This window comes from Scardinius erythrophthalmus, assembly GCF_964197995.2.
Source record: "Scardinius erythrophthalmus genome assembly, chromosome: 5".
NCBI classification, from domain to species: Eukaryota; Metazoa; Chordata; class Actinopteri; order Cypriniformes; family Leuciscidae; genus Scardinius; species Scardinius erythrophthalmus.
The window spans coordinates 29,092,448-29,118,713 of NC_138225.1; the positions used below are offsets into that span (position 1 = coordinate 29,092,448).

At 37.7% G+C, this 26,266-nt stretch overlaps 1 protein-coding gene across 10 annotated transcripts in view; it reads right to left on the reverse strand.

The window, feature by feature from the left end:
* ncor1 (nuclear receptor corepressor 1) overlaps positions 1–26,266 on the reverse strand; it is a 134,596-nt gene that overhangs the window by 24,884 nt on the left and 83,446 nt on the right. For 9 of the 10 annotated variants that reach the window (XM_081365538.1, XM_081365543.1, XM_081365541.1 and 6 more), the window contains 7 exons: positions 24,031–24,093; positions 18,798–18,931; positions 17,703–17,775; positions 11,989–12,451; positions 11,189–11,381; positions 10,567–10,750; positions 6,912–7,076 (listed from right to left, as the gene is read on the reverse strand). In XM_081365538.1, the coding sequence (XP_081221664.1) occupies positions 6,912–7,076; positions 10,567–10,750; positions 11,189–11,381; positions 11,989–12,451; positions 17,703–17,775; positions 18,798–18,931; positions 24,031–24,093 (1,275 nt within the window). The remainder of the gene's footprint in view (positions 1–6,911; positions 7,077–10,566; positions 10,751–11,188; positions 11,382–11,988; positions 12,452–17,702; positions 17,776–18,797; positions 18,932–24,030; positions 24,094–26,266) is intronic. The other variant, XM_081365542.1, reaches the window with a different exon arrangement.

A 26,266-nucleotide genomic window follows, 5' to 3' on the forward strand; every position in this document is an offset into this window, starting at 1 on the left:
AATAAATATAGTAAACAATAGGATAAAAACCAATAAATAATTTTAATGTTATTTGCCACAAAATTATGTTTTATTTATTAGTTATTATGGAAAAATGCATATCTCTTCCTCGCGCTCTCTTTCCCACTCAAAAACACATACAGTACGGACACACACTCGCGTGTTGTCTACACTGCTCTGATGACTTTCTCAGTAAAATAATTTAGCAAATTTAAAGCTACATGACGTTTCTCACTAGCGAGGTGCACTGCAGATAAATGTAGTTTCGATTAGTAAATGCTGGTGCTGAACACTGTTGAGAAACGCACAGTCTGAGTTAATTCACACACGCTTAATCTCTCTCTCTCTCTCTCTAATAACTGCATTAGACTGCTATCAGTGGCTTAAGTCTCTGTTACTAGCTCTAAAATTACGTTTTGGAATTAGCAACGGAGGCTTGGGATTAGATGCGTAAGAAATTAGTCCCATACACAAGAGCGTTTAAAGACAAAAGCCTGACAAATGTCTTGAGATACATCATCTGAACAATGTTATGAGGTGAGATAACCATAGTATAAGCAGTATAATTGACTCCGGGCTGTTGAATTACTAGAAAAATAATGCACACCCGAGGTGTAACCTCAATTTATCATTATCACAGTATGCACATACTGTAACTGCATGCTTTTCATAACCACACATACTCTATAGGCTAAGCTTGTACACATACCTTGAATTTTTTTTGCAATAATTAGTTTGCCCACAAGGTGACAACACTGCCCTGGCCCATTATTTCACAGTTGAAAAAGAAATAGATGAGACGACAACAAGCTACTGGAGATCCCAATAAAGACACAATAGCACAGAGCGAATCATATGCACGAGTCAGCGCAGAGTACAACACGTATCCGTCCCATCTGAATTCTATACAGAAATATATATTTTTAATTTGCTTAATAGAATTTGAATTTATATTTATATGTATGTATATGTATGTATATATATATATATATATATACACACACACACACACACTATGTAGTATCGCTTTTAAAAATCAATGTCACTCAAGGCTGTGCTGTGTTTTGAACTGCACTGAGAGTAACAACGATCTTTAGTCGTAACGATTCACAACGGCCTCTCTTACCTTACTGCTTAAAGGTGGGGTAAGCGATATTTGAAAAATGCTGTTTGAAAGTTGATCGGACTGACACAACAACAAACGTGTAGTCAATCAGCATTAGGGGGCAAATGACGGTGGAGAAGAGAGAACGAGCAAGAGGGAGATTTGAAGAAAGACTATAGAGAGATGGCTGAGAAAATGAATGGGTTATGATCAGGAAAGAGCTTTAGGACCCACGTTAATATTAGAAAAGCTTTCCAGCGCAGAAGCGGAGGTTGCTTTGATTACACTCCATACGTGAGGAACGCTGGTTTTGACTGTCATTGTTTGTCTGGAGCTGCTGTGCTGTTGGCAATTAACAACTCTTGTTTGTAATTACTATTGTGTATGTTCATTTTTTGTGCTTCCTTGTCGTTCGTTCATTTTCTTTGCTTTTTTTTTCGTGAAGCACTATTTTGTTGCGCTTCTGCTGCGATAAATATAGACATCTACTCTTGCATTACGTGTGTAACGGAGGCCAGCTAGTGTTTACTGTTTAGCAGCTTTGTTAGTGGTGCACCAGCCTCGCATGCCAGCGATCGGGGTTCAAGACCTGCTCGGAGCAGGGAGGTTAGGATTGGAGGGTGATCTTTGGAGCCGGAGCAATGAAGAGAGTGTGTTTGTTTGGGTTGATTTCAAATATCAACCACTTTCAGCAACTGAGAGTTTGAGAAATAACATACGGCACTGTAACGAGGTATGTTGTGATGGGAAGAAGGAGGCGGGAACCGGCGAACATTTAAACATATTTAATGATAAAAATAAAACAAATACAAAACGAAAGTAAAAGACAGCAGCCCCTCACGGACGACTGCTGTCACAATAAAACAAAAACAAAACACAACATAAGTCCAGGCCTGTTCCTCTCTCCCTCTTCACTGTCGTCGCTCCCCCTTTATGCTTCCGCTCCTCCGTGAGAGATGCGAGACCGGTGCGTCGCGCACGTGTCGCTCATTATCAATCACGCCACCGGCCTCTCGCCGTCCTCCCACGGCCCTCGACCTCGTCGTGCCACAGGCACCTTTAAATGTAGACTCCAGCTCTCGCAGGTCAGATTCACTGCTCAATACTTCTGACCTACTGCACACAACCTACCAAACTTCTGCAAGACCTGCATAAGACCTTTCACAAAACTGTCTAACCAGCTTAATATATAAGAGTCTAAAAAACAACACTCAAAATAAAGAGCTGGTTAAAAGGAAAGCTGACCCAAATGCAGAGAGCCTCAAACTAAACCCCGAATAAAGTCAGACAAAGAAAAACAGGCCAGAGTCTAATCTGAAGCTCTTAGCAAGAAGAGGATGAATTCTCTCTTCACTGCTGCTCACTAAAAGCACTTCTTTCCTTTTCACTTTCCAGACAGCCCAGTCTCTCAACTCATCTCTTTTAAAATATTGAGTCGTGAACCCTTCTGTCTCCTGTAAAAAGCAGGAGCCTGTTAACTGGAGCTGAGATAGTCTCTGTGGTTCTTTAGTGCAGGGTGTGATGTTATCATGCTATAATAGCTTATATGTATCAATTGTACGGTTCAGGATGATTCTTATGCACAAATAAGAATAATTCAGGTCTAACAGTACAGAAACCTGCCTTGATCTTTACATGGTTCATTCTCTCGTTCAGAGCTACTGTTTTAATGCCGTATCAGGCTGGCCATGTGATTCACTGGGGATTGGGGAATGCAGTAGAGAAGTGAAAGATTGATCAAAAGTGACAGTAAAGACTCTTAAGACCCTCTCTCACTGAGTGCAACATGGTAAAACTAAGCGAATCGCCGGCGAACTGAGCTTTCACACTGAATGTGAAATGGTTGATGGCCTTCAGCTAATTCACGCCAGCACGATAGGTGGCGCTGACCGAGAATACATTTTCCTTGTGTATGCATCTCGTAGGTTTTCCCATTTAACTTTAACCTCATCCACTGCACAACATACAACAGTAAATTTAGCACCCCGGTGTGAATAGCTCCATAGGGATCTATTGTTTAGATTCAAGAGTGTCATCGTTCAAATGCGTTCAGTGTGAAAGGGCCTTTACATTGTCACAAAAAAACTAGTTTCAAATAAATGCTGTCCTTTTGAACTTTCTATTCATCAAAAGAATACTGAAATCTATCACAAAAATATTAAGTTGCACAATGATTTTCATCATTGAAAATAATAATAATAAATGTTTCTTGAGCATCAAATCAGCATATTACAATGATTTCTGAAGGATCATGTGACACAATACATTTATAAAATAGAATAAGGTTATTTTAAAATTGTTTCACAATGGTTCTGTATTTTTGATATATATACACACACACACACACACACACACATACACTACCGTTCAAAAGTTTGGGGTCAGTAAGATTTTTAATGTTTTTAAAAGTAGTATCTTCTGCTCACCAAGGCTGCATTTATTTGATTAAAAATACAAACAAAAATAGTAATATTATATAATATTATTACAATTTAAAACAGCTGTTTTCTATGTGAATATACAGTAAAGTGTAATTTATTCCTGTGATCAAAGCTGAATTTTCAGCATCATTACTCCAGTCTTCAGTGTCACATGATCCTTCAGAAATCATTCTAATATGATGATTTGATGCTCAAGAAACATTTATGATTATTATCAATGTTGAAAACAGTTATTTACATTTTTATTTCATGATGCTATGATGAATAGAAAGTTCAAAAGAACAGCATTTATCTGAAATCTAAAGCTTTTGCAACAAACACTACCCTTCAAAAGTTTGGGGTCAGTAAGAATTTAAATGTTATTTTTGAGGGAAAGAAATAAAACAAATCATTACTTTCATTCATCAAGGATGAGTTAAACTAATCAAAAGTTACAGTAAAGACATTTATAATGTTAGAAAATATTCTATTTTAAATAATGCTGTTCTTTAGAACTTTCTATTCAAAGAATTTTGAAAAAAAAATTGAAAAACTGTTTTCAACATTGATAATAATAATGAATGTTTCTTGAGCATCAAATCATCATATTAGAATGATTTCTGAAGGATCATGTGACACTGAAGACTGGAGTAATGATGCTGAAAATTCAGCTTTGATCACAGGAATAAACTGGCCTGGCTAACGTCAGACCTCACGTGGTCTGGGAACCATATGTTCATTTTCTCGTATTTGATGCGTGGTTTACGAATGCCCAGAGCTGTTTATTGGGCGCTACGAATGTCTATCAAATGCGCCTGTATGTAGCTCATAGCCAATCATTTCAATTATACCAGATGACGTATGTAGAGCGACAGAAATTCGACGAGGAAGAAGACGAAATAAACTTGCGTTCTAAACTACTTAGAACACTATCTAAGGCTGCATCGAAAGGTAACTTCGTGTCTGCTGCCATGTTGGATCCATAGATATAAACAAACTGCTTCGGTGTGTCGCATAGACGTCGTCATCGTCTTGCTACTCCCTCCCCGTTCTGTGATTGGTTCCCTTTTTGAGGGGAAAATCTGGTCCATGGTGTCCACGCTGCCTAGCAGCGTGAATAAAAAACAAGGCAGCATGGGGAAACCCAGGCTAGGAATAAATTACAGTTTAAAATATATTAAAATAGAAAACAGTCATTTTAAATTGTCATAATATTTCACAATATTACTGTTTTTTTATTATTGTTTTTTTATCAAATAAATGCAGCCTTGGTGAGCAGAAGATACTTCTTTTAAAAACATCTTACTGAAACCCAGGCTATTATATATATATATATATATATATATATATATATATATATATATATATATATATATATATATATATACATACATACATATATACATACATACATACATACATATATATATATATATATATATATATATATATATATATATATATGTGTGTTCTTTTTTTAATTTATTATTATTTACATTTTTTAAATAAAAGAATAATATATTTACATGATAATAAAATATATATATTTTTTTTATTTAAGTAGTTTGCTATTCTTGGAGACCAGTATGTGTGATATCTCTAGTTTGTTCTGTCAATCACAGTTGCATCACCAGTAGTGGTCGTGTTATTGATGTAGCATGCATGTAGGACACAGAGAGAAAGTTTTGTTTACCAGGTCAATAATGCAAACATCAATCATTCCGCTCAATCTAGGTCCTCACAGTAGAGGTCACTGAAGACCAAAAGTCTCATGCCAAAGTTCATCATGAAACCTGATCACTGTTCCCCCACATCATCACAAATCAAATAAACCTGCAGGAGCGACAGTCCTACCCAAACATTCTGTTTACTTGACGTGCATTATTTTTTCTCGTTTCTAGAAACGTCCAGTGTGTTCTATAAGTGTTTGTCTCCATGAGAATGGTTTCCAAGTTGTAAGGGTAGGGCTGATAAGGGAATCAGTCACATGGACTGAGCCTCGTGAGAGCTTCAAGGTTTCCTTCAGTAAGAAACTTGCTGACCTGACTAATAACAGCTATGTATCTTACATGTTCCTCTAAAACAAGTAGAAGCGGAGTCTGGTTCCTGTGTCAGCTAGCGACACACTGTCAGGTTACAAGCTCTAGACAAGCGTGCTAATGGCTGAAATTCCAACTCATGTACCTGTCTATATGCAGGTCTAAAACAATGAAGCAAAATACTCCATATAGCATGAATATGTATGACTTAATGAAAGTAAATACTTTTTACTGCAAAGTCAAAATCTTTAGGTCCAAACAAGAGGGACTCGAAAGTGCTCTGAACAATTAGCCCACAGGCCATCAATCAAGTCCACATCTACAATGACTCATAGTATTTAGATTGGTTTGATACATCAAAAAAAAAAAGAAAAAAAAAAAAGAGAAAGATATAAAAAAAAGATAATAGACAAACACATTCTTTTCACTGCTATTTTAGACATACAATTTTCTTATTGGTTTCAATTTTCTACATGACCTGAATTTTCCACATTTTTAATACAATTAGTATTAATTCAGCAGGCTTTTTACCCAAAGCAACATCCAAATAAGGAACATTGCAAGCAATTTAAACCATATTTGAAGTACACATTACAATGCCAAGTTTCAAGCATAAAATAGATTAGTACACAAGCCAGAGCAAAAGTAAAACCCAGAGCGGTAGAGAAAGAGTGAACATGTTGTTTCCACTTGTATATTAGTGAAAACAGTAATTGTGTATAATAATATAATATAATATAATATAATATAATATATGTTAAAAAAAAAGTAACAGTAAAGATTTATAATGTTACAAAACATCTATTTAATAAATGCTGTTCTTTCAAACTTTTTATTCATCAAAAAATATTGGAAAACAATGTAATGGGTAATAAAAATTCAGCTTTGCCATCACATGAACAAGTTACATTTTAAAATATATTAAAATAGAAAACAGTAATTTAAAATTGTAATATTTCATTTTTATTTATTGTATTTTTGATCAGCCTTGGTGAGCATAAGATAATTATTTAATTATTATTTTTATATTGCTGACCCCAAACTTTTGAAAGGTAATAAGATGTATGATATGAAATAATAAAACATTTGTCTTGAGAATAAAGAAAACTTTATGGATTTTTTTTTCACTGAGATAAAAAACCCCACTATTTTTTAGTAGACCATTTGTATGCTTTTGATTTGAATCACTCATGTTGCTTACATCAATGAGGGTCAGACTATCGTTCTTGCACTCAATTTGTACTCTCAATTGGTGAGTGTTCATTTTGGTGCCCATATCTGCCTGAACAAAAACAAGCTGCCTTTCTAAAAAATTGTGCCTGGATACGGGGTGCATGGACTGCTTACCTGGAGGTACACTATAGCGTGCGGCATTACTGCCGTCGGGCTGGGGTGAGGCTTTGCTATGCTCTCGAGGAGAGAGTCTGTATGGAGAGCCAGGTCTGCCCACTCCACCATGAGATTCCTGTTCCATCAGCTTCAGATCATATGGCATGTAGGCGAACGGCTTACCTTGGGACAGGACAGAGAGGAAAGGCTATCAGATACTCACAGACATCAAGCAGACCGGCAAAGACACAAAACAATGACAAGTGCACTATCTAATTGCAGTCCACTATTCCACTATTTCATGTGTTAATGTGTAATGTGAATGTGCCTGAAATGTGTGAAATCGTGTGAAACATGTTGAAATATGAAATATATAGGCAGATGGGCAACCTTTCCTTGCATCTAGACATTTGCTGAATCCGATATACGGTACTATGATACATCACGATTAATGAACATGCACAGTATTGTTATCGTGGGCACTTTAAAATACTGTGAATAATTATTTATTACAAAATATTCAGATTTTTAGAATGCATTTTAAAAAATACATTTCTATAAACCGGTTAAAATGTACAACACTGTGTGTGTGCTGCATTAAAGAGCCATGCGCACACTCTGATGTAAACAACCCCAACACGCTTGAGCAGCATGGTGGAACGAGTGAAGGCGCGCTGAATGAAAATACACATTCGCACTCTGACAGCAGATGGCACTGATGGAACAGTAGAAATGCAGCTGTTACACTGGTAACCCCATAAACAAAGCAGCTGCGCTACTTTCTATTTATATTTAAATGTTTTAAACAGGCATTCAGATTTTTATATTCGCAATGGTGTTTATCACCATAGATTTGTATATGTAAATGCCACATTAGACCGCTCCAGAAACGTCAGTGCGCCCGCCATCTTGGAATGTTCAGCGTGTTGTCGCTCACAGTAAGAAAAAAATCAATAATGCCACAACAATGCGTAGCTTCTGGTTGTGAAACCACTGAAATTTAAATTCCCTAAGAAAAGGGATAACCTTTCATAGGTGAAATGGGTTGGTTAATGTCGTGTTAGCTTACACCTTCGTCTTGGTACATTGTGTTAATAAAGCAAAAAAGAAAAGAAAAAAAGTTTATATATATATATATATATAAATAATGCTCATCACAGCACCAAATAAGACTTAATTGGCCAATTTATTTTCAAATATGAGCACTATTGCAAATGTGATATTGATTTTATACAAATGTTAACCCTCTGGGGTCTGAGCGGTTTTCTGGGCCCTGGAGGTGTTCTGACATGCTCTGACATTTGTGCTTATTTCTGTTACTTGTGACATTTTCATGGCTAAAGTCTAATAACACTGTATTCAGCACAAACTCTGCTACAATAATATATCAGCAGCATGTGTGTAAAAGTTTGTTGTTTTGAGATAATGACATGTATGCGTGGTTTGTGAAAATACAAAAAAAAAAAATTCTCACTGAAATATGTATTCTCATTTTTCATTAATATGTAAGCTTTTCACACCTGAGAAAGACAAAGACCCTCCCCTAACGGCCCTATTAGGAGCTATCAGGCCCTATCATTTGAGCAACCATGCACAAAGAATGAGGAGATTTAAAACAGAATGGCTTTTAGATTTTTTGGATTTATTTACAACACAACATAATCCAAAGATACACAACAAATGACAAAAAAGCACTCATTGAAAACAATTATCCAAAGACAGAACCTTTGTGCCATTCCTAAAAACATTGTACATACCTTTCATTTACAAGGTGTTTGATTTTCACTTTACCATGTTCATGTACAGAGACTCATGTGAATGTTGAAGTCAGCAGGAGTGGCATCTGGGCCCTGAAAAAAAAAAAAGTGAACATACTGATATCAGGAGAAAGGCCTGCACGATTTTGGGAATAAATTTTAGATTTTTCTGGTTAAAATTGCTTTTTAAAATTCACAGAATACACACACACACACACACACACACACACACATACATGTTTCCAAAAATATATAATATAATGAACACCAGGTTTGTTGTGCCTTGTAGGCATAGGCTATGCGCAGTGCTGCATAAAATAATAACAACAATAACCATATCAGCCTATAAATCTTCCAAAATATTTCAGTAACAACTAAGCTAGAGAAAAATATATTGATTATCATGTTACTTCAAATGTTTCCATTCGTTATGATGATATGAAATGAGATAATAGTAAAAACATGAAGCCGTTTGGTGCTTTTCAAACGCGATCGCGATCCAAAATATGATACATTCAAACGCGATCGCGCTCAAATATAAAACATTATGGTTACCATATACATATCTACATTTGAGCAGATATCCACAAACACAGTAGGCCTAACAGTAAACACGCGTCTAAATATTATAATATTCACAATATATCTAGCAACAGTTCAACTGCAATGTGAAATTTATGCAACAATAAAAAAAATTATATGTAAGAATTTCTTACCTTACATCTTTCTTGTCTTCAAATCGCGTTCTTCTTCTTCTGAGGTAAATCCAATGTAAGCTCACGGTGCGTCTTTCAAACCCGACGAAAAGCAGAGACTTGTGAAGTGTTTTGGTGTTTTGTTTCTGAGGTAACGAGCGCGTTCACGTTCCATGTGGAGATTTGCATGTGAATGTCTTTTGCGCGAGTGGGCGTGTTCAAATTAAAAATAATTAGGAAGCGTTTGAGAAGCTGGACATCTTGTTGGTTTTATACAAATTACTTAAACAGAGAATATTTGTTTTCAGTTTGAATCCGATCATTTAAAAGTACACACTTAAATGTTTATAAAGGTATATGGCTCATAAATGTGTGACAAGTATTCGCTGAGTTTTGTTTCAGTTTATAGACATGCTCAAGAAAAAAAAAAAAGTTCACCGCGATGGAGAGGCAGAACGCACACCCTGTTTATTTTCTTTATTTTACAAAAGCACAATGTTTTGATTGTAAGTGGATACATACAAAAGTAAAAATATCACAGATTCTTTTTTTATATTTCTTTTTTCTGTATGACCATAAATGACGGAGTAATTTAAGTTTATAGTGCTACAATGTGAAGAAAATCCAGCAAAACGCGCCGGTGCGTTTGCCGACCTCAGAGGGTTAAATAAACTTTTTTTTTTTTAAATAACATTAATCTCAAACTTATTTATGCATTTATAATTGTTCCAATTCAGATGCACCTTCTGTGCCCCCTCTGCAGTGCAAAGATGATTTTATTGTTAGTGATTTCATTTGATTCGTAACAGCTCTATATAGTGTCTTATTATTCTATTTGTATGTATTGATTAAATAGACATTCTCAGGTAGTAAATGTGGATCTATTAGATGAATTTAAGGAGTGCTGGTTTGGTCTTGACTCGGTCTCGCCCTGCCTTGATCTTGTCTTGGTCTCAACACACTCTGGTCTTGGTCTTGTCTTGGTCTCAACAAACTCTGGTCTTGGTTTGGTCTTGGTTTAGGTGGTCTTAACTACAACACTACAGGCTGTAAGCCTGTGAATCTACTCTCCAAGTATCTCAAGTGGATACTGAACAAAGAGCAAGGCAAAAAGAAAAGACTCAGAGGGAATACTTGCTGCTGGATTTATGGGGTTTTCTCAATTTACCACATGTAAGCGATTTTTGTGCATTCTCTCTCTCACTCCTAGGTCTGACTCACCTTCTCGCTCCAGTACAGTGGGGCTATGGGTGGTGACTCGTGGTCTGCGATCAGACTCGTTCTGGTCCAGTCTCTGTTTGTCCTCCTGCACAGACTCATGCACAGCTTTGATTTGGTGCTGGAACATAGCAAAGCCGCTCAATGGACCTCCGGGAACACCGCTGTGACCAAATGGAGCTGAAACCTAAACAAACCATTCCGTAAGAGAGAGGATTCAAATGTGGGAAAATGCTGGATTGATGTACACAAAAAAAAGCTCAATTAGAACATTTTAAACAATTAAATATTTACATAAAAAATGCAAAGGTCCATGACTTAATCGCATTAGTAAGTAATAGCTATTTGCTTTGCAACAAGATGCTACATTCATATTATGTAAACTTTGTGAACGGCCAATCAGGGCCTCAATTAGATTAAATTAATTTCACAGCCACACCAAATCGCCAAACAGACAGCCTCCAAACCGCACAACTGATCAGCCCAGAGCAACCAAACATATTCTCACTCATCATGATTTCACTGTGTGGAAAATCAATTGGCATTGGCTGATTTGTTTGCTGATTGCCGCAGAAGCAAATCACACTGCGTGATCTGCGGAGGTGGAGATGGAGGCAGGACTCACGTGGCGGGGTGGCTGGGCCCTGTCTCTGTCCAGAGGGGCATATCTGAATGCTAAGTGGGGGTAGAGGCTATGGGGACTGACCATAGGGGGAATGGTGGCGGCCCGAAGCTGCTGCATGTTGAGGAGATTGGCTGAGGACACGACCACTGACCCTGAAGCGCCCAGCATTGACGGTTTCTCCAGAGAGAAAAGTCTGCCACAGCAAAGAAGAAACAAGAAAATAAAACATATTAGCTACTGATACTGTGAGTAACAACAAAACGTCCGGAAGTGATTTTTCATTCATTCATTCATTCAATCCCTCTACTTTTGTACAAAATAAAATTGTAAAATCTTTGCACAACTAAATATTCACTTGGGTAGGTAAATTAAAATAAATTATAAATAAATTAAAATACAACTTTATTAAGTAAGTAATTTATTATTTATTGGCAGGCAGAATTCGTTTTCAGTCGCACCAGTAGCTCAGATTTCTATTTGGTCTGTGAATTTTTTTTTCTGTATTCAACAACAATAAGTTTAATTAAAAAAAAAATAATAATAATAATTTACATACACAATCATGCATTCCTTGGTAATTAAACCAATGATCTCACAGGCAATAGGAATGGAGCTACAGGAATTTAAATTAAGCATTTTATATTTGAATGTGTGTAAATTTTTTTATTTATAAATTTCCTATTTCACACAATTTTTTTTTATTTTTTTTATTAAAGCAACACCTTATCCATGATACTAGAAACCAATGGCAATTTATGTACAAATGCCCTATAATAAAACAGGACCAGCAAATTTCTAACCTTTGTCGGTCAGGTTCAACCTCCACATCCTCATCCGCACTGCAGGTGGCGCTAGAGTCATTGTCAGAGTGGTGCTGCTCCCCCTGTTTCTCCTCCTTGTCCTTGACCTCCGGCTCAGTCTTCACTTGCACCTGACCTCTTTCATTGCTGGGAGCAGTCATCTCCACATCCTGCGGTTCGCTCTTTGGATGGATTTGCATTTCATATGCCAAGTGTGCTCGTTCATCTTGAGGAAGCCCGTCTTCAGCACCTCCTTCTGGACTCTTCTCTACTTTCACCTGCAGCTCGCAGTACGGAGGCTCCTGGCCCCTGTCATCTGCCACCGGGCCTTTGCTTGCCGTGACGTCCAGGTCCGATGCGCCGTCCAGAGCTGAGTTGGGATGAGTTAGCGAGTCATAAGATTTGGAGGGGTCAGTTTGAGATGGAGAGGGCGCACTCTCTGTGTCCGAACTGTTATCGGGACCTGAGGAAAGGAGATGAAAGAGCGTATGACTGAGCCATCACATCCTCTTTAAATTCTTCATTCATCTGTGCAAAGAGGGCACAGAATATCAAATCCAATATATTTCAATCTCTGCTACAGAAACACAAAGGCAGAGAAGCAGAAAACTCGAACAACCCTGCCGTGACAGAACAGAGGTGGCATTTGAGGTCACCATCACTGCACGCGGCATCACAGCAATCAAGCTAATGCACTTCTGGACAGCAAACATCCTTTGGCTAATCACTACCTTTCCACCCTCGCCACGTGATGACACACCCTTCAGGCCCCCAGGAAGTGCTACATATATAATACATGTAACTTTTACATTCATACTACTGTTCAACTGTTCCTGTGATTACTACATAAGTGAAAGAAGTCTCTTATGCTCACCAATTTATTTGATCAAAAATACAGTAAAAACAGCAATAGTAAAACATTTTTTTTTATTTAAAATAACTTAAATAATTTAAAATTTTAACATGTAATTTATTCCTGTGTTTGCAAAGCTTTAGCATCACTACTCCAGTCTTCAGTAGGGTTGGGTATCGTTTTTTTTTTTTTTATACCAGTGCCAAATCGATAATTTTAAAACGGTACCAGTGCCTAAACGGTGCCTGAATCGATACTTAAAATAAATAAATGAATAAATACAATTAAAAGCCTCAAAACGATAGTGAATGATATTAAAGAACGGCTTTTTTATTGAAAAATAATAAAATAGAAAATTCTTAAAATCGAACAATATTTTAAAATTTAAGTATACTTAAATATATTTAAATAAGTAGCCTAAATAGAAAACACAACAAACTCACAATAAAACCTAAGACACCTAACCCAACTACAATAATTTAACACTAACACTAAAAAACAGTTACAGTACTAATAACAGCTAAGTAGTCTGTATTCTTGGTTTGCAAAAAAAAAAAGCTTTACATTTCAGCATTTTTTTTTTTTTTTTTTGCAAAAATGGGACCACATTTTTGCCTTCTCTGGCAAAATACGACACCTCTCCTGACTTATTGCATGTCCTGCACAAGGTGAGTGTTATTTTAGAACGCATCACCTTAAATGCCGTGACGCGAAACCCCTCGTGGAAGAAGAACGCCGTCATGTTTACAACTGTGACAAGGAGCGCTCATCAGGATTAGATGTACGCCGGTCTGTTGTAGGGACATCGACTTTTCACACTAAACATGACGCGGAACAAAACGAACTTTGATTGCCTGCTTGTGTATCTATTTTACAAACTATAAATGTATTGTTTTGTTAGTACTTATGTGTATTTAAATAAAATAAACTTTATGTGGTTGAAAACACTGAATAGTTGTGATATATGACAGCGCTGAGATGTCAGATTTGAATTTAGAAGTTGATGATCACGCTATCTGAACGTTCTAATCACAGCGGTGTGAACGATCGTACGCATCGAATGGTTAACTAGCGATTACATACCGATTATGCTTCTTACGTCCGTTTCGGAGAACCAGATGGCAAATATTTCAACAGACAGCTGACGAGCTGAGGCATTTAAGTGGCACCGAAATCTGCGTTTTGATTTGGTCCGGTTACATACCGTTATCTGGGTACCGGTTCCATATAAGTACCGGTTTTCGGTACCTAACCCTAGTCTTCAGGGTCACATGATCCTTCAGAAATTATTCTAATATGATGGTTTGCTGCTCAAAAACATTTCTTGTAATTATCAATGTTGAAAACAGTTGCGGCTGCTTAATATTTGTTGAAACGGTGATGCATTTTTTCAGGATTCGATGATGTGTAGAACAGTTAAAAAGAACTCTGACATTATAAATGTCTTCACTGTAACTTTTGACCAATTTATTAAATATTGCTAAATATATAGTATATACAGTGGGGAGAACAAGTATTTGATACACTGCCAATTTTGCAGGTTTTCCTACTTACTTACAAAGCATGTAGAAGTCTGTAATTTTTATCATAGGTAAAATGTGAGAGACGGAGTCTAAAACAAAAATCCAAAAAATCACATTGTATGATTTTTAAATAATTAATTTGCATTTTATCGCATGACATAAGTATTTGATCACTTACCAACCAGTAAGAATTCCGGCTCTCACAGACCTATTAGTTTTTCTTTAAGAAGCCCTCCTGTTCTCCACTCATTACCTGTATTAACTGCACCTGTTTGAACTCGTTACCTGTATAAAAGACACCTGTCCACACACTCAATCAAACAGACTCCAACCTCTCCACAATGGCCAAGACCAGAGAGCTGTGTAAGGACATCAGGGATAAAATTGTAGACCTGCACAAGGCTGGGATGGGCTACAGGACAATAGGCAAGCAGCTTGGTGAGAAGGCAACAACTGTTGGCGCAATTATTAGAAAATGGAAGAAGTTCAAGATGACGGTCAATCTCCCTCGGTCTGGGGCACCATGCAAGATCTCACCTCGTGGGGCATCAATGATCATGAGGAAGGTGAGGGATCAGCCCAGAACTACACGGCAGGACCTGGTCAATGACCTGAAGAGAGCTGGGACCACAGTCTCAAAGAAAACCATTAGTAACACACTACGCCGTCATGGATTAAAATCCTGCAGCGCACACAAGGTCAAGCGCAAGCCAGCGCATGTCCAGGCCCTTCTGATGTTTGCCAATGACCATCTGGATGATCCAGAGGAGGAATGGGAGAAGGTCATGTGGTCTGATGAGACAAAAATAGAGCTTTTTGGTCTAAACTCCACTCGCTGTGTTTGGAGGAAGAAGGATGAGTACAACCCCAAGAACACCATCCCAATCATGAAGCATGGAGGTGGAAACATCATTCTTTGGGGATGCTTTTCTGCAAAGGGGACAGGATGACGGCACAGTATTGAGGGGAGGATGGATGGGGCCATATCGCGAGATCTTGGCCAACAACCTCCTTCCCTCAGTAAGAGCATTGAAGATGGGTCGTGGCTGGGTCTTCCAGCATGACAACGACCCGAAACACACAGCCAGGGCAACTAAGGAGTGGCTCCATAAGAAGCATCTCAAGGTCCTGGAGTGGCCAAGCCAGTCTCCAGACCTGAACCCAATAGAAAATCTTTGGAGGGAGCTGAAAGTCCGTATTGCCCAGCGACAGCCCCGAAACCTGAAGGATCTGGAGAAGGTCTGTATGGAGGAGTGGGCCAAAATCCCTGCTTGCTGTGTGAGCAAACCTGGTCAAGAACTACAGGAAACGTATGATCTCTGTAATTGCAAACAAAGGTTTCTGTACCAAATATTAAGTTCTGCTTTTCTGATGTATCAAATACTTATGTCATGCAATAAAATGCAAATGAATTACTTAAAAATCATACAATGTGATTTTCTGGATTTTTGTTTTAGATTCCGTCACTCACAGTTGAAGAGTACCTATGATAAAAATTACAGACTTCTACATGCTTTGTAAGTGGGAAAACCTGCTAAATCGGCAGTGTATCAAATACTTGTTCTCCCCACTGAAGCACACATCCAACAACTAGAAAGCAAATATTTTTCTCTCCCTCCTCCATTGTCTGAAAATGACTCCTCTTCCACATCTATAATTCCTTCCTCCTCTTGCTGTGCAGAGGCTCTCTGCCACTCTTACAGTCTATCTGGTTCTCTGTTCCTCTCACAGACAGGGATGAAGGCTAACCTGCTTGGCTCCAGGAGTATGTCAGCAGAAAGAAAAAAGCAGAAAAAGCAAAAAAAGGTTTGAGGGAAGGAGAGGAGGGAGAACAGAAGACAGCAGCATCTAGCACATGACAAGCAGCACAACTATTTCAACATTATTAATAAGAAATGTTTCTTGAGCATCAAATCATAATTTTAGAATGATTTCTGAAGGATCATGTGACACTGAAATTGCAGAGTAATGATTCTGAAAATTCGGCTTTGCCATTACAGGAATAAAATAACTCAAATTTTTGAATGATAGTCTAGATGGAGTGAAAGAAAGTGTAGAGAACAAAGAGGCACCCAATGGGAGGACAAGAAGGGAAAGAGACAGAGAGCTAATAATTATCATTGTTCTTTAATTTGATTGTACAAGTGTTGTTTCAAAAGTGCTGAGATGAAATGTTGCACTGTGTTTGCCCTGTATTGCTTGGCCTGAATTGGCTGTTTTTCTATTCATTTAAAATGCATGTTACTCAATATAAATTTCTTGTTTATATAATTATATAAAAGACTTGTGTTGTAGCTCTGAATATCCCAAGGTTTCTCAGACTAGTGTCACAGATGGACTTTGGGTTCCTTGCAAATGTCGCCTTTTGGCTTTCTTAATCTGGGACATTTATAATTTGGCAATATTATTGACTTGAATGCACTGACACTATTGGATGAGAACTGAACTGAGCTGGATGATGACATAACTGTTTTCTCCAGAGCTGCTGTATAGATGAATTGAGCCCATTCAATTATGACAAACTTTACAGTTATTAAAGCAAACTGAATCAACACTGAACTGATTTCAACTGAATAATGACGGTTTACTATTGTCTTTTTATCGCTGCTTTACAGCAGAATTGAATTCAGTTTGCATCACCGAATAGCTATTTTTCTGTTTATCACTGTAAAGCAGATTTAAAAACAATCTGTATTGTATAAAGCACTATATAAATAAGGTGACTTTGACAATCACTCCCAACAGTACCTGAATAACAGCACAACAGATCAAACAGAAAAGCAGAAGCACTCCGTTTCCTTCCAGCACACTTTGAGGCTTTATAGCCAGGGAACGCTTACATAAGAGCAAGAATGGCAGGTAGAATTAGTACAGATCTTTTATCCCTTCTGCACAGTGCCTCTATTTTCACTCTCTTTTCTTTGTGTTTTTGTCTAATTCACTCATTTCCTCTCCCTTTCATCTGCCCTTATTTGCTCCTGAGTCTCACTCATTAGCGTACAGACAGAAGTAGAGGGAGGATGTTGACCTCTGTGGCAGTGCAGCGCGGTCTGGGGTTTTACTGTCAAATCTAATCAAACGTACTGCAGTAAGACAGGTCAACACACTGCACTACTGCTCTCTCACTTCATCCCTCTCTTTCTGTGTCAGTCTGTTTCTGCTCTCTTTACATTATAGCCCCACTGCTCCTCTTCCTCTCTGCTTAATCAGACTCTGGGATCATGGGTCACAGAGAAAGAGACTGACAGCAATGGGTTTTAGGGTGTTTGTTTAAGCATTATAGCTTATGTTGGAAGCAGTGGCTGTAAAAGAGTTCAAACCAAAGTGAGAGATCATACCGTCACTCTCCTCGTCCTCATCAGGCGCAGGATCGCTCTGTGATGAGTCTCGATTTCTACGCAGCCGGGAACCCTGCACACAACAACATGAGGAATAGTTGTGAGGAATAGTTGTAAGGAATAGTTCACAATAAATGATACCATAATCATGTAAATTCATAAAGACATTTCTGTGTAACTACTTTTTAACACCACTTTATAAGCATTATGCAAAAAAACAGCAAAAGCAACTATGACTAATAAGAAAACATTATTTTTGAACTAGTAAACAAGTAACCAGGAGAGATATTAGATTAACACTACCATTAAAAATGTTGGCGTCAGTAAAACAATTATTTTTAAAGAAATTAATTGTATTCAGCAAGGATGAATTAAATTGATCAAAAGTAACAGTAAAGACATTTTGTAATGTTACAAAATGTTTCAATTTTAAATAAATACTGTTTTTCTGAACTTTTCTATTCATCAAATAATCCTAAACCAAAAATATTATCACAGTTTTCACAAAAATCTTAGGCAGAAAAACTGTTTTCAACATTGATAATAATAATAAGTAATGTTTCTTGGGCAACAAATCAACATATTAGAATGATTTCTGAAATATCATGTGACACTGAAGACTGAAGTAATGATGATGAAAATTCAGGAATAAATAAATTACATTCGAAAATATATTAAAATAGAAAAGTTATTTTAAATTGCAATAATACTTCAGAATATCACTGTTGTTAATTAAATAAACACAGCCTAGGTGACCCCAAACTTTTGAAAGGTAGTGTTAATGTTTGCGTATAAAATGGAACTACAACAAATTCAGGTATAGAAAACGAATAAACGCCTTGGAATGTACATCAACTAATCAAAATCAAGGACTCAACCATGCGGAAAATATCAGATATCCTATGTGAACATTTCAGTGATGCAGAAACTTCTGAACCACAATAACATGATAAATCTCTAGATTGAATCTAGAAACACTTGAGTACAAGAACATGAACATGTTGGCCAATAAAGGAGATCAGATATTTCAAGCATGTAATGGGAATGTTTGGATGTAGCAGATTTATTCAGTGAATGCTGGATCTGTACCTGTACCTTATGTTGCCGTAGCAGGTTGTCCAGGTTGTATCGTCTCTTGTTGTTGAAGTAAAAGTTCTTACATTGAGCTTCACTCTTAGTGCCTACCATCTTAGCAATGGCTGACCAGTTCCTACCATGTTCAACTAGCCCTGTGCACAAGAGAAAGAGGGTAAGATTATAAATGAAGAGAGAAAAGACCTTCCACCAACTGCAACAAAACCCTTATTAATAACGTTTAGTAGGGGTGTGCACAAATAGTCGAATATTCGATCTTTAATTATTATATTTTTTTAAACAACATTTGAATTTTGCTACATATGTCGCTTTGCTGACTGTAAATGCAGTGAAATCTTAAGCATGCAAACGAAAACTCACAAAACTAACGCTATGAGCTTGTTAACAAGTTGATTGTATTTTATCACAAAATGTCGTCGACTGCCTCTAGGCCCAGCGAAGTTTGGAATGACGTTTAATAAATAACCTTACAAATTGGAATTACTTTTGATCAAATGGATCAACAAGTTGTGTGGAAACATGGTCAGATGAAACTGAGTTATAATAAATATCACCACCATAAAATCACATGAAACGCAAACACCAGTTGAATGAGGAAAGACAGCTGTGAATCACTGCATTCATGACAGCAGGTAAGCTCAGCTGTACCCCCGAGCGAGCCGAACTTCCTCTGCACCTGGCCTTATTGTTACCAGACTGAGGAGCAAACTTTCACCAGAGCATGTGGATATTCTTTTTTTTCCTTAAAATGAACATGTGAAACAATATAAACACGATAACCATATGCTGACTTGACTGGATACGTACGTTCTGCACGATAACTGGCACAGTCTACTTTATTAGCGTTTTTTCCTTTTACTCTGCTCAGGCTTAAATGTTTTTATCTGTAAACTTTTTTTGTTGTTTAATGTTTTCAACTAAAAGAATATAATGTATATAATGACGAAAACGACTAAAAACACAGTATTCTGCTGCCAGGCCACTAGATGGCGATGAAACACTATAGACTGAACAAGTAACACGCATGTGCATGACGTCATCATCTTCACAGATTCGCGTTTTTGTTGTTTACACAGAGACCGTTTTCCAAACCCTGCACTTTGAAACCCGTTTTCAAAACGCTGTTGTCCTGTAAACGAACGGCCAAAACGAATAAAAAGTTTTACGTTTTTATTTGAAACCGGTGTCGTGTAAAACAGCCCCTTAGCCTGATTTTTGAGTATCCAACAGGAAGGAACATTAGTGATGATTACTTAAGGTTGCACAGATTACAAATCCTTTATAAATATTAGGTCAAGAAATCAGAAAGGATGGCTATCCATGGGTATCTTAACAACAGTCATTCACTCTCTAAATTTGCGGTCACATTATCAAAATTTCTGCAAGATTTTGAGGGCAAAAAGGTCCATTGTTAAGAGTGTAGTGTTGTCTGAAAAGCCATTCACACAGAAGTCGCTTTTATACCAAGCAGATTTCTGTTGGTCAAAGTGGCGAATTCATGTGAACTTTAGCCTGATGTGAAATCTGCATGGGGAAATCATTCACTAACAAAGCTAAATTCCTGATTTCGAAATTTGAAATGACTATTTCAACCCTCCAAGCCTTAAAAGCTAGTGGCACACTAACCAACTCCACAACAGTATGGATGACAAATCTACTAAGTGGTTTCTTCTGCCAGTTTCTTACTATGTCCCAATTTGGTGGCAAATAAAAATGAATAAACAATTATAATAGACTAACTTTGGATTCAGTTCATGAAGCGACTTTACCCTGTGAATGTGTGTAATTTGTATTTGTCCATTCAGGGTGTGTCATAGTAGGCATTCATGCGTGTCAGGAGCAGTTGTCAGCTTTAGTGAGAAAAAGATTTACATTGAATAAACAATGTTTTCCCATCTTTATTTTTTGTTTGTCATATTTTAAGTAATCCCCAGAAAGTAAATCGAGCTACACAATCAGCACAGAAAACAAATGATGTCTGTGATACTGTATGTGCCTTTGAGTTTGCAGTGAAAGATTGGACCAGGTCAGAGCAGGTCAGAGCAGTTCACATGTCACTGATCACCTCCATGATCACGAAAGCCCACACCACCAACTGCCAACTGAGATATTCCAACTAGCTGGATGTTCTCAGACACCATGAGGACAGTCAACAGTGTCAAATACCCACGAGGCTGTGACGCTCACATGCACAAATTCCCTCCGACACACGTATATTTTTTTATCAGTACCTTACATAAATTGTTCAAAGAAAAAACACATAATGCAACTAAGCAATTCCAAAAGGAATCCAAGCCCAAAATTAAGTTATTAAACATTTGTACTAATTCTCAAGCTGGGATGGAATTCAGCTCCTGGATGTACTAAGAACTAGATGTTTTGAAATGACACAGGTTTAAAATAATTTGTCATTTATCAAGGCCCTGCATAAAAGTGTCAATGTACTTGACTGAATCTGTAATTCTGAATTTGAATCTAACCCTAACTTGTCCAAGAAGTTAGCCACAGTGAGCTGGAAAGGAGGCCTTTAACTAGCACCTAGACTCATAATGAAATTGTGTGTGGTGTGGAGTACTGAATGAATCACAGCAAAAATCATGGTTCAAGATCAACCACTTTGAGCTGCAGTGGTTTATAGCACGGGCTGACCTTGATTCGGCTCTACATAAAGCTTCTCTCTGTTGTCCCTCTCCACTGGCATTGTGCGACAGAGTAAAACCTGTTTCATGCGAACACAGGCAAGAATGTGCATGATTTAATAAATCATCAAACTAAAGAACTTCAGAACTTCGAAAAACATCTCATGTCTGCACAGCAGCTACAGAGATTCTTGTCAGAATATAAAACACTCAGTTCCTCCAAACAAATACTGAAACTTTGTGTGCAGTTCTCCTAGTCCAGAGCCAATCATGTTAGACTGTCCTCCAATTAAACTGAACAGGGCAGTGACATTGATGGCTCACCAGAGGTCTGTACAAAAGACACAGGGAGAGAAACACACACAACTTCATGTTTGTTCCTCAGTGGACTGAACTTCCCCTCTACTAAAGAGAAGATGAAAAAGAGCACAATGAAAGAGGAAGCAGAAGGAATGCACTCAGATGACCGCAGTCTGACCTGAAAACACTTCTGCAAACTGATGTTTTAAAAAGCTCTAGGGGTTGTTTGTGTGTTAATGTGTCTGTGAGTGATTTTAATCTTTTAGTAATACAAACACTTACTGCATTTAAATTTGTTTATCCATCAATATTGTTTGCGTAAATTTGCTTAATGCAAAAACAAAAGTGTGCCTTCATCATTATCTTAAACCTACACGTCACCAAGAATCTCAAACGTTCAGTGATATATAAATAATAAAAAGTCTAATATGAATCCATAATGATCAGGTCTCAAGAGATTTTTACAAAAAAATAAATTGTGATAACCTTTTTATTTTTTTGAGGACTTCTATTTTTCACTGTCCTCTTTTCCAGGTCGTTAATGCAGTCAGTCAAAAACACCAACCAGAAAATAAATTACACTGTTGTATTCAATGCAAAAAGAGGAAGTCTTTTTTCCTCAGTCCATCTCTGCTGTCACACTGACAACGACTGTGTAGACAGAACTGCAAACTGAAGTGTGCAGCTAAACCTAGGCCTGTTCAAGAAAATCTTGTGAAAGCTGTCAAGATCATGTCCCAGTCATATTTCACCAATAAATAAATAAAATAAAAAAGCTATATTTTTCTTGAAGAAAACAAAGCACATTTTAGGACCATTTAGATTTAGCAGATTTTTCTTCCACATTCCCATTCCTAATAATAATAATAATAATAATAATAAAAAAATCTCTCATAACTGCAATGCAAGGAAATTATACTATACTTCTGAAATGCAAACTAGTTACAAATCATGGTAATATCTATTACACTGCCTGTAACTATACTGATAAAAAGAAGATATTGTAATTCAAATGTTTTATGTTTAGTAACTTAATATAAAATAGATTCACTGTTGAGAATAATGGGAATACTGGTCATTAGTACTTGAGTTTCATTTCATGTTTTGACCACAAATATCACATCTGTAATGCTGGAAATGCACATGTAAGACGTGCAGATGAACATGGCTGATCGGTCGATGTAGTGCACAACTCACCTCTGCTGGATAAGCAATGACTTTAAAATCGGATACATTTAAATAAGTGAAACATAGACATTTATTAGACTAATAGTATTATAGACTATTTAAAAGAATACAATTATTATTAATTAATTAATCAATCATATTTAAATATACACTGCTACTCAAATTTTGGGGGTTAGTAAGTCTCTAATGCTCACCAATGCTGGCTGCATTTATTTGATCAGAAATACAGTAAAAACAATAATATTGTGAAATATTATAATTTAAAACATCTATTTCAATATATTTTATAATGTAATTTACTCTAAGCTGAATTTTCAGCATCCATTACTCCAGCCTTCAGAGACATTTCTTATTATTATAAATCTTGAAAAACGTTCCATTTAATGTTTTTTTAAACCGATATACAGGATTCTTTGATGAATAGAAAGTTCAACATTTATTTGAAATAAAAATATTTTGTAACATTATTCATGTCTTTACTTTCACTTTTGATCAATTTAATGAATTACTTAAAAATGTAAGACTTACTTTTAAATGGTAGTGTATATTTACATACTATATGTATCTGCATTGTATGAGAACAATAACTTTTTGCCTTTAGATTTTGTGGAAAAAATTTGCCAAATTGTCATAAAATAATGCCATAATAGTCTGAAAACAAAGCTTCAGTTTCTTCCCATGTAATTATGGGGTGACATGTGACCTGGACATGTTTTCTGTAAGATTCCCTCCAAAAGCTTTCAGTTTAATGAAGCCAAACGGTATACTCAGAGCAAAACATTTGCCCTCTGCACTATTCCTGTCATTCTTGCACAGTGTTTAGGGGTGAATGGTCGTCTTGTAAAGTTTCTAGTGTGTCAAACGGTCACAGTTATTTCAGTTTCTTCCTCTCAGTCTTGGTCTGAATAATCACTACAAAGAGGATGCTCAAAAATGCAACCCCAACCAACTTCCCCAACACAGAAAATATGCAAAACCACAAAGACATCAAATAAGTAGAACAAAAGTAAGACGAAATGTTTGTGCATGTGTGAAGATATCAGACAGAGCCAAGCCAACTGAGAACCAGAAAAGGAGAGGAAGTGGGGGAGGGAGAGGAGCAGTACCTTTTTTGGCGATCTCCATCTCATCCTCTGTCCAGCGAGACGTCTCTCCAGCTTCAACCGCGCCTGTAGCGACACACACCGTCAGAGTCAGTGAAGGAGAACTCAGGCAGCGCTACACGACACGGCTCATCTCGCACCCTCCCTCTCTATCTGTTTATACTTGGGGGCTGCAGAGACCTCCACCCCCCTCAAGAACTTCCCTCCCTCGGGCTCTCTCTCTGTCCTCAACAGCTTTCTGTCCTTTGCTCAGTTTATTGCTTTCCCTCCGTGGTGCTCGCTGGACTCAACTAGGCAGTCTCACCTCTCTCTAACTCCTGTCTCTCGTCTCTCTCTTTCTCGCTGTCTCTCGGAGAGTGCAGTCAGCTGATCTCAAGCAGACAGTGGAGGAGTGCAGAAGCACCACCCTTCTGGGTCTAAGACCAACACACACACACTCACTCACCCACCCATATCATTAGACAGTCAGTCTCATAACAGTAGCCGTGCTGAAGCGAGCAGCGCAACAACCCCTCCCTACATAATTTCCACTCAAACTACAGTGAGAGCAAGAGAGAGAGAAAGACGGAGACGGAGAGAAAGACAGCCTGTGCTCTCCTCTCCCGCCCGCTCAGAGGGTCTTCTTGAAATTGACTAAACACTATGACAGATTTAGCACAGTGTGAACCTCTGACATTTATGCGAGAGCGTGTCCCCAGTGTTTGGATGACTAGCGCGGCAAGTCTCCGCTAAAACTCTTCAAATGCGCGTCTCTTTGGTGACCCACTAGACGCTGTTTACGTTACCCAATGACCCCAATGTGTGCATTACGTTAATATGCTTGTACTCTGCTGCTTTGTCATGTTGATTGCAGTTTAGACGTGGAATTGGTGCATTATGGCTTTTGAGTGCCTGTTTAAAACTTTAATGACAGAATGACAAGATAAAATCAAGCACAGATGTAAACTTCATCAGGCAAGATGGGCAGACCCTCTTCACACACACGAGGGCTATCAGATCACAATACAGAGGCCGGACAAGAGACTCCAACAGAAACAGCAGGAATAACTAAACACAATTGTTGACCAATCTTTAAAGTACAGAGCGCTAATCAGCCACATTTTCTGATGTTGGCGCTGATTGCATTGAGCAGCAAACGTAATGAATACTAATTACTGAGCACTGAGGTCTCTTAATTCATTTTAAAGTGGCACCAAAAGCCAAATGAAACAATCAGGCCGGCCTTTCATTCCCCTTTTCACTCTAATCAAACTCCTCCAGAGACTCGCCGCGTTTACCTGCCTCCCTTTATTGTCTCCATGGCGATCCCTCCACCCGCTGTCACCACGGCAACACAAACTCAGAGACCTTGAGTCTGGCGTTGGGTGGCAGGAAGAAGAGAGAGATTCGGAGATAGGAAAGAATGGACAAACAATCTCACTGAGAGAGCGAGGGAGCAAGAGAGCTACAGGAAAAAAACATGAAAGGAGGGAACAAAAGAATGCAAAAAAGGAATAAAGAGTAAAATGAAGAGAAACGCTCTAGATGTCAGTGAAAGAACAGAAGTCAAATAATGCTGAAGAGCTGCTGTTTTGTGAGCCTCAAGGATCAAACCCTGTTTCTGTCTGACAGCCCTTCTATCACAGCAGCATTTGAAGCAAACCCCACATGCACACACGCACACCTGGCTGCGGTCAGAGAAAGCAGCAAACTAGGTGACTTTCAGGCTTTGTAATGAGGTCACCGAGGAACAGATAACACTCACACTTCTAGAGTCTGACCTCACGATCAGCAGACAGACATCACAGAACCACACTGAGAGGTGAGAGAGTAAAGTGAGTGAGTGTGTGCAGGACCGTCGCAAGAGGGGCGCGAGGCCCTGTGCGAATATGGTGTGCGAGGGGGCTGCTTTATAGGAATTAGTATAGTAAACGAACGCAACTTTCACGCGTTTTAGATTGACAATAAAAAAAATGGTTTGACCCATTTCAAATGCAGCAATTAGAATTAGTGCTCACTGACATGCACTATGAATAAAGCTCATAAGAATTGTAAGATCTACAGCATAATAATAATAATAATAATAATAATAAAGCAATTAAATAAAGGATTAAAAGCAATTTGAGGGAATAAGTAAATAAGAATGGTAAAATAAGTTCTAGGTCTAATTGTAGTTATGAAGTAATCAGTTTATATTTATATTTTATTTTAAAATGTGCACACATTCACTCTTACTCACATGACTAATAGCCAATGTCAA